General features: G+C 32.3%; 1 protein-coding gene and 1 long non-coding RNA gene across 2 annotated transcripts; both read right to left on the bottom strand.

Moving 5' to 3' along the window:
• Positions 1-2,579: 2,579 nt before the first annotated feature.
• Positions 2,580-4,002, bottom strand: LOC110694809. The gene is made up of 4 exons (XR_002505943.1): positions 3,942-4,002; positions 3,808-3,846; positions 3,666-3,713; positions 2,580-2,692 (listed from the first exon to the last, which is right to left on the bottom strand). It is a non-coding gene; the product is annotated as an uncharacterized LOC110694809 (long non-coding RNA).
• A 1,061-nt stretch (positions 4,003-5,063) lies between these two features.
• On the bottom strand, positions 5,064-10,967 carry LOC110694724 (histidine kinase 1-like). The gene is made up of 13 exons (XM_021871900.1): positions 10,447-10,967; positions 10,085-10,330; positions 9,185-9,979; positions 8,855-9,102; positions 8,521-8,680; positions 8,207-8,333; positions 7,958-8,047; positions 7,661-7,846; positions 7,480-7,549; positions 7,298-7,340; positions 6,951-7,091; positions 5,709-6,782; positions 5,064-5,610 (listed from the first exon to the last, which is right to left on the bottom strand). Exons 1-13 carry the CDS (start codon positions 10,684-10,686, stop codon positions 5,395-5,397), a joined length of 3,636 nt encoding a protein of 1,211 aa, XP_021727592.1. The 5' UTR covers positions 10,687-10,967; the 3' UTR covers positions 5,064-5,394.
• Between the last annotated feature and the right edge of the window lie 2,077 nt (positions 10,968-13,044).

Raw genomic sequence — 13,044 nt, 5'->3', positions numbered from 1 at the left:
GAACGTATAATATTTTGTAATTGAACATTTAATTATGGTTTGATAGAACATTTAATTATTTTCATAGATGATTAAAAATTTATAAAAGTTATCTTTTTTGTATTATTAAAGGAGTTTGAGGATAATTATTGAGGTTTATGTGAAAAATAAACATATATTAAAAATTTGTGGAGTATATAAAGTATATAATATTTATACATATGAAAATGAACATCAAATAATATATAAATGAACATTTTTTTTATCATTTTCATGAAAAGCTATAGAAAATCAAATTGTTTTGAAATTCCTTATTAAATATGTAGAAAATATATAAAGATCGAAGATGGAAAAAGTGTGGACATTTATCAGAAATCTAATGATCGTCTATTAATATGCGAATAATGATCATATACTAATATATAAATGAACATTTATCAAAATGAAAATGAACATTCGACAAAAAGAATGTATTGTAGTTCATCAAGTAAACACTATAGGTTGTGCAATATGAGTTTGTTCTCCTGTAGCTATTGATTTCACTATATTGTCAATATATCCATAACTTGATGTACATGTATAAATATGACAATGAACATGCATCCATTTCTAGATGAGCATATTTCAATACAAGAATGAACATTTATTAAAATATCCTGAAATTAAAACAAAAATTAACAAACATCTTGACCGTGCATTTAAATTATGGGATTGAACAATTGCAATACTATATGTATAAACATCTACTAAAAAAATCGAAATCTACATCTATTAATATCCTGGCAATGTATCTACATGAGAATAAGCAAAAGGCTTTGATAAGAACATCAAATTTATTTATAAGTAGTTTAAATATAATAAATATGAACATTAGACGCTATATATATATGATAGGAAAAATAACACATGAAAAACTATTAAAAAAACAATATATACATAAAAATGAACCTAAAAGAGTATAGAAACTAAAGTGATCAACATATTATATAATGAGCATCTACTCACATATAAATGAACTTATATTGGAATGATAATGAACATGGCATAAAATTAATGAGCATTAAAAAATATATGTGGTTAAACATATAAAGCTCTACTCAAATTTTTTAGTATCTTACTGCTTGCATAAAATATACTTTTATCTTAGGTGTGACATACAAATGATACAGGCAGGCTAAGTAGTAAGTACTACATATACTTAATTACCTACTACTCCATACTATACATAAAAAAGAGTACGTATTTGTAACAATCAATACACATTATTTACAAAACGTGAATGAATGTCTATCAAAATTGAAATAATAAACTTATCAAAATAAAAAATGAATATTTATTAATACGAAAACGAACATTTATTAATACGAAAACGAACATAAACCATGTATGTATCAATATCGCAATATATATATATAAAATAAAGTGATCTTGTATCAATATGGAAATGAACATTTATCAATATGAAAATGAACATTAATAAAGTTAAAATAAAAATAAAATAAAAATAAAACTACTTTAAGAAATTTTTTTGATTAGGGAAAGAAAAAGAAAGCAGCTATGCTTATGATAACTGTCAATTAGAAAGACAAAGTAGAATTAGAGACTAAAAAATTTAAGAGGGACAAAAATTGATGGGAAATTCAATCAATGAAATTTTTGTTGATTGAATTTCCATGGAAATTACTAGTAGAAGAACAAATCACACACTTCTAAGTTACATAAATTTTATGTTAATTTTGTTGTATTTTCAATATATATATGTATATGTCTATTTTAATGATAATCATTGGTTTGTATTTGTTCATATGCCTTTTAAATAGTGAACAAATTTTATTATATGTTAATGTGTAGAGTTATAAAGATGTTCAGTTATGTAATGATAAATGATCATTTATGTAGATATATATGTTTTTTAATATAATAATAATATAATTGAACATTATTGATATTATATTTGTTTATTATAATTATTGCAGCCGATAGTAGAAATGCTCAAGATACTCTTATTGTTTCAAGGAATGTTCACGCTGCTTCTAGCTAGTGCTTCAACAAATGTTCAAGCTACTACAAGTGTTTCAAGAACTGTTCAAGCTACTACTAGTGTTAGTTCTAAGAAGTGTTCGAGGTGGTTTAGGACATACTTCTATTAAGTATGATAAGTTCTTAGTCTTTTTTGATACAAATGTAGCTAAGAGGTTCACTAGTAATGGTAAATGAGGGAGTACATTAGGAAACCATAGCTTTTAAATTACTACTTTCATGAGACTGCATTTTATATTTTTATCATGTAATGGATCTAAGGTTGTGTTTCTATTAAGCAATGTTTTCTTTCAACCTTAATATTGTTAGTGATGTAAATTATTTGCAAATGAACATTTCATAGATACAAAACACCGAGTTGTTAAATATGTTAAAAAAAGAAATACTAGCTATTTAACATACAATATTAAAAAAAGAAATATCAAATTCTATTAAAAAAAATAGAAATACCAAATAAAGACTCTTAAGCGAGTAAAATCTATAAGTTCTATTGAACACATATAAGAACATATATCTTTGTATAAATGAACATATATAAATTTATAAATGAATATGTAATACTACTCTTTTGTAATTTTTCTTGATAATCTTTTGTTGATCCTACATTCAGTGTTTTCTTCAAAAGCATTAGTTGAGTTGTGTATTGCATCCTCAGCTTCCTGATTTGGTCTACCTGTTGATAAAAATGAATATATAATATAATATTAATTGTTATTTAATAATATATAAATGAACGATATATTTTAAGTAAATGATCATTTGATGGACTAACATTGTTTGGGTTTAAGTCACAAATCCATTTTTTATTTTGATCACCAGTGAATGTTTTCATGTGTTTCATAATGTAAACTTCACAATTTGTGTAATCCTCATTGCCACTTTAAATGACACATCACTACAATATAGATTATATCAATTTATATGAAGAAAAAAAAAATGTTCAGTATGTATTTCATATATGTTCATATATGTATCTACAAATGAACATTATTTTTTAATATAAATGGCATATTTTTTTACAGGTAGATGCTCATATATGAATTATAAAATATGAATAGCATATCCATCTCTAAATTCCATCAAATGTTTCACTTAAAATGGTATAAAACTATAATCTAGCTTTGTTTATTATGCATTTAAAAATGTTCATATATGTATGTAAAAATGCTCATAATATTTAAAAATAATGAACATATTAATAAATGTAAATGCACATATATAAACTATTAAAAAAACATTTGAATGTATTACCAAGTTTTGTATGCATGCGTTCATAATGTTTTATACAAATCAATAACACATATTTAAAATAAAAAAAAAAAATCAAATCTGAATATGTTAATAAATACATATTAACATGTAATTATAGGTAAACATGTGAATATTTTCATAATATGATATGAAAATGAACATATAGTGCTTTATAATTGTTCAGTTTACCTAAGCATCCGAGACACTATTTTTACATCTGCAGCCTTAACGCTTGTATATCTTTGAAAGTGTTGGATCTACAATAGGAGATTTTTGTTCGCCGGTTTTTTTGTAGAGGTGTTTCACCATCATCTCAATTTTTACATTATAAACCATTTAATAAATTTTTTTTAATAAATTCTTGTAAATTTAAGAAGTTTGAGTAATATACTTACATTTTTGAAGAATCGTTGTTTCTGTTCTCTGAAATAGATTTCTCCAAACTGAAAAATGAAATTGAAGCAAGTAGATGTTAATTTTACTAATTATTCGAAATAATCACTTTGAAATTGATGAATTATTAACATAAATACTTACATATATACATTTTCAGTTATTAAACTATCAATTTGTTTCCTGAAACACAATCACAAATAAATTCTCAAAAAATTAGTTTTTTTTTTTTTTTTTTTAAAAAAAAATAAAAAATTTATATGAACATTTATACTTACTCTTTTGATTTTCGCTACTTTTTTCGGTGAAATTTGCTTCGGTTGTTTGACTTCGTCTCTAATGTCCGCCATGGTTGAAGTTTTAAAGCTTAGATGAGAGAGATAATGGAAAGGGAAAATAAAGAGAGAACAAGATGTTTTTTTTTTTTTTTTTTGGGTATATATATTTGTGGGGTAGAGGAAGTTACTGAAATTTTTTTAGGATTTTAGGGAGTAATAGTATGCTGCATTTTGTGAGGGTATAGTACTGCAGAAACTATGAAAGTAGGTAGATGGGGGAAGGGGTGTTAAACGATGTGTTTAGAGAGGGGTGTAGGGGATGATGCCTAGACTAGAGTCTAGCCATAAATAATTAAAAAAACCAAGCTGCATCATTTCGGTTGGGCTATATTGTAAATTTTCAATTGACCAAACCGAAATCGTTTGTATTGATAATGGGCTTCGAAAAACCACAATCTTGGGCAAATAAAACATTCCAACCCCAAATCACTTTGCATTGAACCTTATCTTTCTTGTTTCACTCAAAAGTTACTTCCTATTCAAAGATACAGTGAAATATTCATGTCTCTCCTCTAATGGCTCTAATCCTTTACTATTTTACTCTTGACTATCTAAAAATGTAAAAGTGTTATCAAGTACGAGTATAATTTTCTACAAGACTTCGAAATTAATTTTACATTGGAAAAATTGTGACATAGTCCGCAATCAACGCATCATATCCGTTCCTGCAATGAAAATGATTTTCAAACCATTGATTATTTCATTGCAGGAACGGATATGATGCGTTGATTGCGGACCATTGAAAAAAATGTTTATTACTAGTGTGAAACTGCACATAAAGGCAAACAATAAAAATTATTTTTTTTTCATTTTCCTTTAATTGGTATTTTAAATGGTAATAAACATTTTTTTCAATGGTAAAAAAAAAGAACTTTCTTAGGTGCTAAACATTTTCCTTTCGTGGTAAAGTGGTAAGGAATCAAACAATACATATATAGTTCAATTTGTAACTGTAATTCAAATTTGTACTCACTTTAGAGTTATAGAATCTTTAATTTACCCTTAATAATAAAATGGGTCAGTATCTAATGGGTTGCGACCCGACCCACAATCCAATCAAGATATTCCTCAATTAAAGGCCTACACACTTCTCATAAATGCAAACAAGGTATTGAAATGAGATTACATATGTATACAGGTCAAATGCATTATTTACATTTTATATCAGTTAATATTCAACTGTGCTAGTAATGCATACTTTACCAGTATATCACATTACAGTTACAAAATTTACAGGATGTATGAAGGATCAATTATGTACAACTTTTGCTTTCTACAAAACATGTTAATAAGCTCAGTCACTACTGTTATTATTTTACTAGTATGACTGTATAAACCTGTGCTTGCTATAGGCTAACGCGATTCAGAAATGATGGAGTACAAAAAAAAAAGCTCAAGCCGCTTTGCGGGTTAGTGATAGAATGGTAGACACCATAAGCTTGTAATCAATTGGCTTTGTCAAATAAGCATCCATACCCACCTCCAAGCATTTGGCCTCATCAGACGACATTGCATGGGCTGTCAGTGCAACAATTGGAATGTGGACACTTGTTCCTGATTCCAATCTTCGAATCTCTTTCGTTGCTTCATAGCCATCCATCTGTGGCATCTGCATAGTCACAAGACAGTGTATTGTAGGAAATCAGGAACTTATTAACTATTACTGAATACATTGGATAACCAGTATAGTTCAATGAAGTGTATTACCTGACAGTCCATCAGAATTAAGTCAAAAGGAGGGAAGTTCCGGCTTAGAGTTGGAGTTATACTTCCTGCTCCTTCTGGCAAGGGAGATGTTGTGCAGCATCCTTCTGCATTTAGAGAGGATTTGAGAGTGTTTACTGCTTGTAATCCATCTCCGACAGCCATCACTCTAGCTCCTACTTTTTCCAGCATTATTGTAGCCACTCTCTGAAGAACTGGTGTATCTTCTGCAAGGAGGATCTTAATTCCTTCTAGAGATTTCTGTTCACTCGAATTCTTTGCAAAATGCACATCCTTCCTTTCTTCAGAACTACTGCTGATCAAAGTGTTTCTGTTGTCGTCAAAATCTCTCTGACTGTCACGGTTACCTTCAGGAAAGCCATCTTCATCAAACTCAAGCAAATAGTTGTTTGCTGCTGATAATTGTGAGAATGATGGTTTTACACCTCTCTCCCTTTTCGTTGCCTCATTTTGACTTGCACTTCCGGATCTCAAATGTCCAATGTCTCCTTTATCAGAATCCTCAGAGCTAGAGGCATCATAATGAATTGGATCCACCTCGAGACATTCATGCATTTCCCCTTCTGTTGAATCGGAAGCACTTTCACTTTTTAGCTGTACTTCAATATCCCTTTGCTTAATGACAGCTTCCAAAATCTGAATCATTTTTGACTTGTATAAAGGTCTGTTAACCATCAAAAAGTGCCTCTTTCTTCGAAGCTCTTTCTTGATTGAACTAGGTGTATCATGATTTAATATCCATGCAAACTTTGCTTTGTCTGCATATCTATTGAGGCAGTTCAGCTGCTCCTTCCAGATATTGGTACTTAAGTCAAGCAAACCAATATCAACGACTATGATAATCTGTGACCGTTTAACATCCTTAGCAGTGAATAGCTCTATCTGGTTTTGTATGTCAATGAAATTGTCATCAGGTGGACCTTTGTCTTTAAAAATCCTTCTAAGCATCTGTGTTAGTTCATTCCAATCAGATGCTTGTAACGTAGAAACCCCCTTTTCATCTAGCCACTGGGACATAATTAGCCTTCCTGTACTGCCACTTAGTGCAAGTAGTACCTACATTCAGAAAATTTTCAATTTTTCATGGAAATCTACATTCAGCATAATTCCATTTATAAAAGCAAAGCCATCTTAAAAAAGTGTATAGTATGATCAATTATGGCTTTATTATCATTAAAATACTTAACTCTATTAAAAACAACATTAAAGTCTAGGAATACTGACCATCAGGTTATGGTCAGCTAGTTCTACTTGAATATGCTGTTCAGGAATATTTGAGGCAGTGCCAAGAAGCAAGGATATCTGCATCAATGTCCCAGGCCCATTCTTCTCAACTATCTTTATATCTCCTCCCATCTTACGAACCTGTCATATGGTTATAAGTCATCAGGAGGGTGGGTGGGTACAAAAGAATACCGAGGTTGCATTTTTAATCTTTACAGCATCTCATAAAGTAAAACACAGAGATTTGTAAAAGTCACTAATGTTCTCAGAAAGTCATTTTCTTTCTCTTCATGGCTTGGCAAAATTTCGGACAGGGGAGCTGAGGGAAGAGGGACAGGAGCACTCACCAAGGTTCGTACAATGCAAAGGCCCAAACCAGTGCCACCATGCCTAAATAAGAGAACAAAAAAGAAAACCAATGTTCTACATTAGAGACTTGACCAGTTAAAATGGTAACATGAAAATTATGTAGTATCATACAGATAATAAAATGTCAAGAGTCAGTAGGAGGATCAGGTAAAATGCTCACATTCTTGTAGTTGATGGGTCAGCTTGCTCAAAGCTTTCAAATACAGACTCCCATTTATTTGGATTGATCCCTGATCAAAGGAGAGTTAAATAAACGCGGTTAGTAAGATAAAGATGAGTAACATATAGTGAAATTAGAAGTAGAATGATCTAAACTTTCAAGTAGATTATTGGGTACAAACCGCAGCCAGTGTCCTCTACTTCAAACCAAAGTCGCACTTTGTTTTCTTTTCTGTACGGGTTTTTCATGAAAGATCCCAGTTGCTTTGACTTCATCATTGGAGAAGAGCCTTGATTGAAGGAAAGCCTTCCTGTGTTGCTGCAAGTACCGGGTTTTTCGCACCATCCTCTTAAGATTATGTAGCCAGCTGCAAGGGAAAAACAATTGAGTTGTATTACTGTTGCATCTGATCTGTAGAAATATTACCCCTCTGATTAAATGAGATATTAATATCATCATAAAACAAAATTGTACTAACATGTTGTGAACTTGATAGAATTACTGATAAGATTTGCGAATATTTGAACTGCTCGAGCAGAATCTCCTCGAAGCAACTTAGGCATGTCATCTGAAAAGCAATAGGTAAAACAAGGTATCCTTCAGAAAAATCAGGGTGTTCTGAAAGATTATACTGACAGTAAATATAACTGTATATGAAAGTACGCAACACATTTTACTATAATAGCTTATATCACAAAGGGATGATTAACTAGTTGTACATTCATACCTGAGAGATCTAAAAGAGTCTCTACGTGGTGGTTGATACACTGAACTGAAAATATGTCAATAAGTCCTTCAAGTTCTCTGCCCAAATTGAATTCTGCTTCTTCGAGCACCAGTTTCCCAGATTCAACCTGTTTTTACAAAATTACAAATTTTTCAGAATTTGGGCTCAAGCATCATGGATTACATCCTGAACAAACTTTAAAAATATTCTATATTTTCAGAATATCTAGGACAGTTCAGTCTCTGAGATAAACGCTATATATACATAAATAGATTTCAACCATCAGATAGGCAATCTGCTTGAATGTCAGTTACCTTACTGAGGTCCAAAATGTTGTTAAGAAGACGGAGAAGTGCATTTGAACACTTTCGAATCTGAGAAACAGTTGCATGTTGCTCATTTGTGAGACAATCATCAGAAATTAGAATGTCCAGCAACCCAATCACTGCAGCCATAGGGGTTCGCAGCTCATGGCTGTTTACACGCAAAATCAAACTTTTAATTTCCAAAATAAACAATTCAACAACCACAAAGACTCTTACATGTTACAAAATACTATACAATTTAAGTCAAGTAATGGCAGCACATTTGACATAGAAACTTTGCAGTGAAATAAGAAGGCTTCAAATACAAGTACTAATAACTTGCCTCATGTTTGCTAAAAACTGGCTTTTGTAATTGCTTGATGCTTCTGCCCGTCTTCTTGCATCTAGTTGGTTTATCAGTTCTTCTCTTAGTTTCATTTCCTTTGATACTCCATTAGTCAATATCAATATGCAAATACATCCGATTACCAGGATACAGACGGAAGCACATATAAGTATCACCAATGTTTTGTAAGCTCTGTGATCCACCTTCCCCATTATATATTCCCTAGGAATGAGAATTACACCCACCTGCATACAAAATTTTATGTTGTACTTAAATCATATTGAAACAATCAATGGCTCAAAGTCTCAATAGTTACCGAGTTCTTACCATAGGAAGTCGTTTCAAATTTAAGAAAAACGAGTCAATGTAATATTTCTTGCCTCCAAGCTTGATATCCTCTTCATGAACTCCATAGCTTGGAGGAAACTTGTTTGAATACTCCTTTTGTAACCACTGAGCACCTTGCCGTATGATATCATCCTCTGAATCAACAGCCCTTACGAGCTTAGAGCCTTTTGTTGAATTATTCAATAGAGGGGCATTAGTAGAAGTGGCAAGCAAAAAACCCTCTTGAGAGGTAAGGTATATGTGACCACTATGAGCCTCTACAAGCTCTTTCATCAACTGTCCGACACTATACAAAGCAGTCGTAACACCCACAACAGCAACTATACTCTCGTTGGAAGGGTTCCATACAGGCAGTGCAGCAGAAAGCAAAGGTGAACCTGTATGCTTGCTCACTGATACATGCCACGAAGCAACTCCATCAGGTACTTGTGAAGGTCCAGCAACATTTATCAAATCGTCAGGAGGAATTTGCTCTTGCTTTCCTATCTTCTCACCACTGACAGGATCAAGTAGCTCACGGTACCAGATTGCAGAAAGGTTTCCTTGTATTGACTGATCATTCCAAAGCTGATGAGAAGAAACCTTGCTCACTTCATAGGAGGCAGCACTGATTGAATAATTTGCAAGATCAGAATAGATGTATAAAGTTTTGTTGTTTCTATGATCTCTATGGAAAGCCTGGATAAACCCGTTTCTATAATTTATTGTCATTGAATTAAGAGCTTTGTGACTTGCAAATAGTGCCCACATTACATCCTTCATCATTTGATATAACTGCAGATTACAAGTTATTATTTGCAAAATTTAGTAGCAAGATTTGATAAACTCAAACTTTACAAAGAGGAAGACCAAATGAAAGGGAAAAGTTTGACAGTCAACCTCAACTTGATTTTCTTGAACTACTGGCTTGCTGTTGTACTTTTTGAAGATAAGCTCTGAGAGATTAACCTGTGCTGTTGTTACCTCGACTGTGGAGTTAACTATATTCCACATTCGTAACAAGGGACGTTGAAGAAGCTCATAACGAAGTCCAGAAGCAAGGTTATCCAAGGATTTCGTAGTGTAGACACGAGTAAAGTGCCATGTTAGTATAGTTAGCATCCCTATCAAAATTGCCAGAAGGGCCTGCAAGAGACAAAAACAAGAAATAAACCAATAATAACAAGATTAATAAAATGCCTTGTAAAATCTGACAACTTTCATGAATGCGATATAAAGGTGAGTATCAAGCTTTTACATACCATTATAGCAAGGCGGACCACAAACACACTATAATAAGATGACAAGCAATCAGAGCTAGCATACTGAAACTCCTCCTCGACATCACCTCTAAGCCGCCTTCTCAGTCTCAGAGTCGGACTTCCTTTACAAGTGCTACCAAAACATAAGAATCTACTGAATGCATTTTTCCTAGGAGATTCAACCGGTGGTGTCTTTGGTGAAGACGGTTCTGATGAGGCTTTGTTTGAATTATCCGCCATTTAAATCGAAATTCTTGTACACTCACTAAGAGAAACACTGAACTCAACTGATCAAAGGATTTAGAATTGTACTTAGAACAATTGGGTACAAGATTTTATTTCTTATCCTTGTTTTTTTCTACTTGGAAGATGACATAAGTTGTTGCTTCTGAAGTGGAGAGCTAGAAATGGTGGCTATCTTACTCATCCACAATCAGAATTCCTTCCAATATAATATGACCATTGCACCATATTGTACAGAAATTTCAGTAAAACAACAAAATTCATAACAAGATAAAATTAAATATATATAAAAAAAACTTTCATGATTGAATATTATAGATGATAAAGGTCCAAATATTAGTGGCTATAGAGCTTTGTCTTAATGAAGAGACCAAACTTTCAGATAGAGACCGGTTTTACAATTTTTTAGAACAGACTAAAAGAAGTGAAAAAGTACCCTCTCTGTCAATTATTCTTCTCCAAAGCTGGTAGTAAATCATGTACTCCGTACTATAATATGTACTAAACAGTTGGGTTATATAATGGGTCCCCTAGATTGGGATTCTCTCCAGTAATTAGATGGCCTAGTAACTAAAGAAACTAAAACGGGGTTATTTATATCTGGTAATTAGATGGTCCAGTAACTGGATAAAATCCTCTCGGATGCCCTGCCCTATCCGGAATGAATGTGCACAGTGCATATGCTTTAAAATAGCTTTAGTAAAAACAAGATTGGTAAAAACTAAAAGTGTAAAACTTTGGTAAGAAGACCAAATCACCTTTTTCTCATTTCACTAAAGAGTTAAAGACATCCCATGAAAGAACACAGAGGTAGGACAGGAGCTGATGACATCCATGTTTTTAAATAAGGAGTATAATTTAAGACTAGTGGGGCGGCTTATGGAAGTCGACAGGTCAAGGCATGTAAATGTATAGCTCCATAGGCCCTGGGTATGTCACGTAACATTATCGACGCCACGTTGATGACAAATCCAATGAACAACACATCAATAAACCATAAAACCCCACACCATGAGAAACTAGCCCGTCAAATGTATGATTAGTTTTAAGTATTGCAACTGCAGAAATTGTTTACTTGTGAAGCTTCCTAAATGGGGTTCTAATAGATCTCCACAATATTCCTATACTAAAGAGTCAAACTTATCCTTCATATAACATAGAATATATTCTACTTCTATAAATATTATCTACACAATAATACTCCATATATTCTAGTGAGCTTTAAACAGTTCATTTCATACTCCTTTAGAACCAAAGGATTTAGGCCAATTAAACTCGCTCACTCAAGTAGAGCAAAGAAAAATACAAGATTTTCTAAGAAATCCAATCATATACCATTATTGCTTTAGAAATATGACAAGTTTTTCCAGGCATTAAAATAGTGTACGCGAGTATTAATTCCGTCCAAGAGACGATGTATTATTTTATACAATCTGATTATCTGATTCTGCACTTTGTATACAGAAAAGAATTGCTATTGGGTGGTTCAGAAAGAGAGAGTAAAGGATTAAAGGTAGTGATGGGTAGTGGTGCAGAGTGCAGAAACAAGAAACAAAATGCATTTATTTAAAATACAAAACTATACAATACAAGCCAAAGTACATACAAGAATAAATGAATAATTGATAGATTACACGTAACAAAGCAAACTTTTATGTGCCTTAGATGTGAAAAATTATATTGGAATCTGAGATTTCCTACTGTATGACCAACAAATATCATCCCTAGTGCGCAGTGCGCCACTACATGAAAAAAAATGTTGCATTAGTTAATGTAACTTAATCACTTTAAAGAACAATTATTTATTTGATTGCCAGCTAGCTTAACTAGTACTCCGTAATATATTACGGAGCAGTCTAACGATAGGAGGTCAAATCTCGTCTATTATTGTCTTCACGACTCTTAATCACTAGATAACTAATGTCATTATTCAAACCAATTTATGGAAAGCCAAGCAACTGCACAGTAGATGTCCACAAATGAAGGTAGCTGGGTGCAGCTGTCTTTGCAAAATCAATCACAGTCGTCGAATTGTCTGGGAGAAATATGCATGACCAAATTTTATTGGTTTCTACCAAACAAATCCTTAAAAGTTCCCAATTGGATCTATAATACCAATCAAAATACACCATTATAAAAATTAAAGTGGTGTGATCTTATCCCATGCTTCATGTTGGTGGGTGACATTTAATACATAAGCAGAGGTGCTCTTCTATGTCCGAGCCCCATACTGCCCTGTCTCTAAAACCTAACAGAAGTCACAAAAAGTTCCCCACGTACAATAAATACGAAATACGAGAAAAGAGTACTATTTTTTGGTGTAAATTAAAGAGAGCCACAAACATAGACAAAATT

The sequence above is a fragment of the Chenopodium quinoa genome, unplaced genomic scaffold (genome assembly GCF_001683475.1).
Source record: "Chenopodium quinoa cultivar QQ74 unplaced genomic scaffold, ASM168347v1, whole genome shotgun sequence".
Classification (NCBI taxonomy): domain Eukaryota; kingdom Viridiplantae; phylum Streptophyta; class Magnoliopsida; order Caryophyllales; family Amaranthaceae; genus Chenopodium; species Chenopodium quinoa.
Note: the sequence above shows the minus strand (reverse complement) of the source record. Positions and strands in the feature narration are given on the sequence as shown.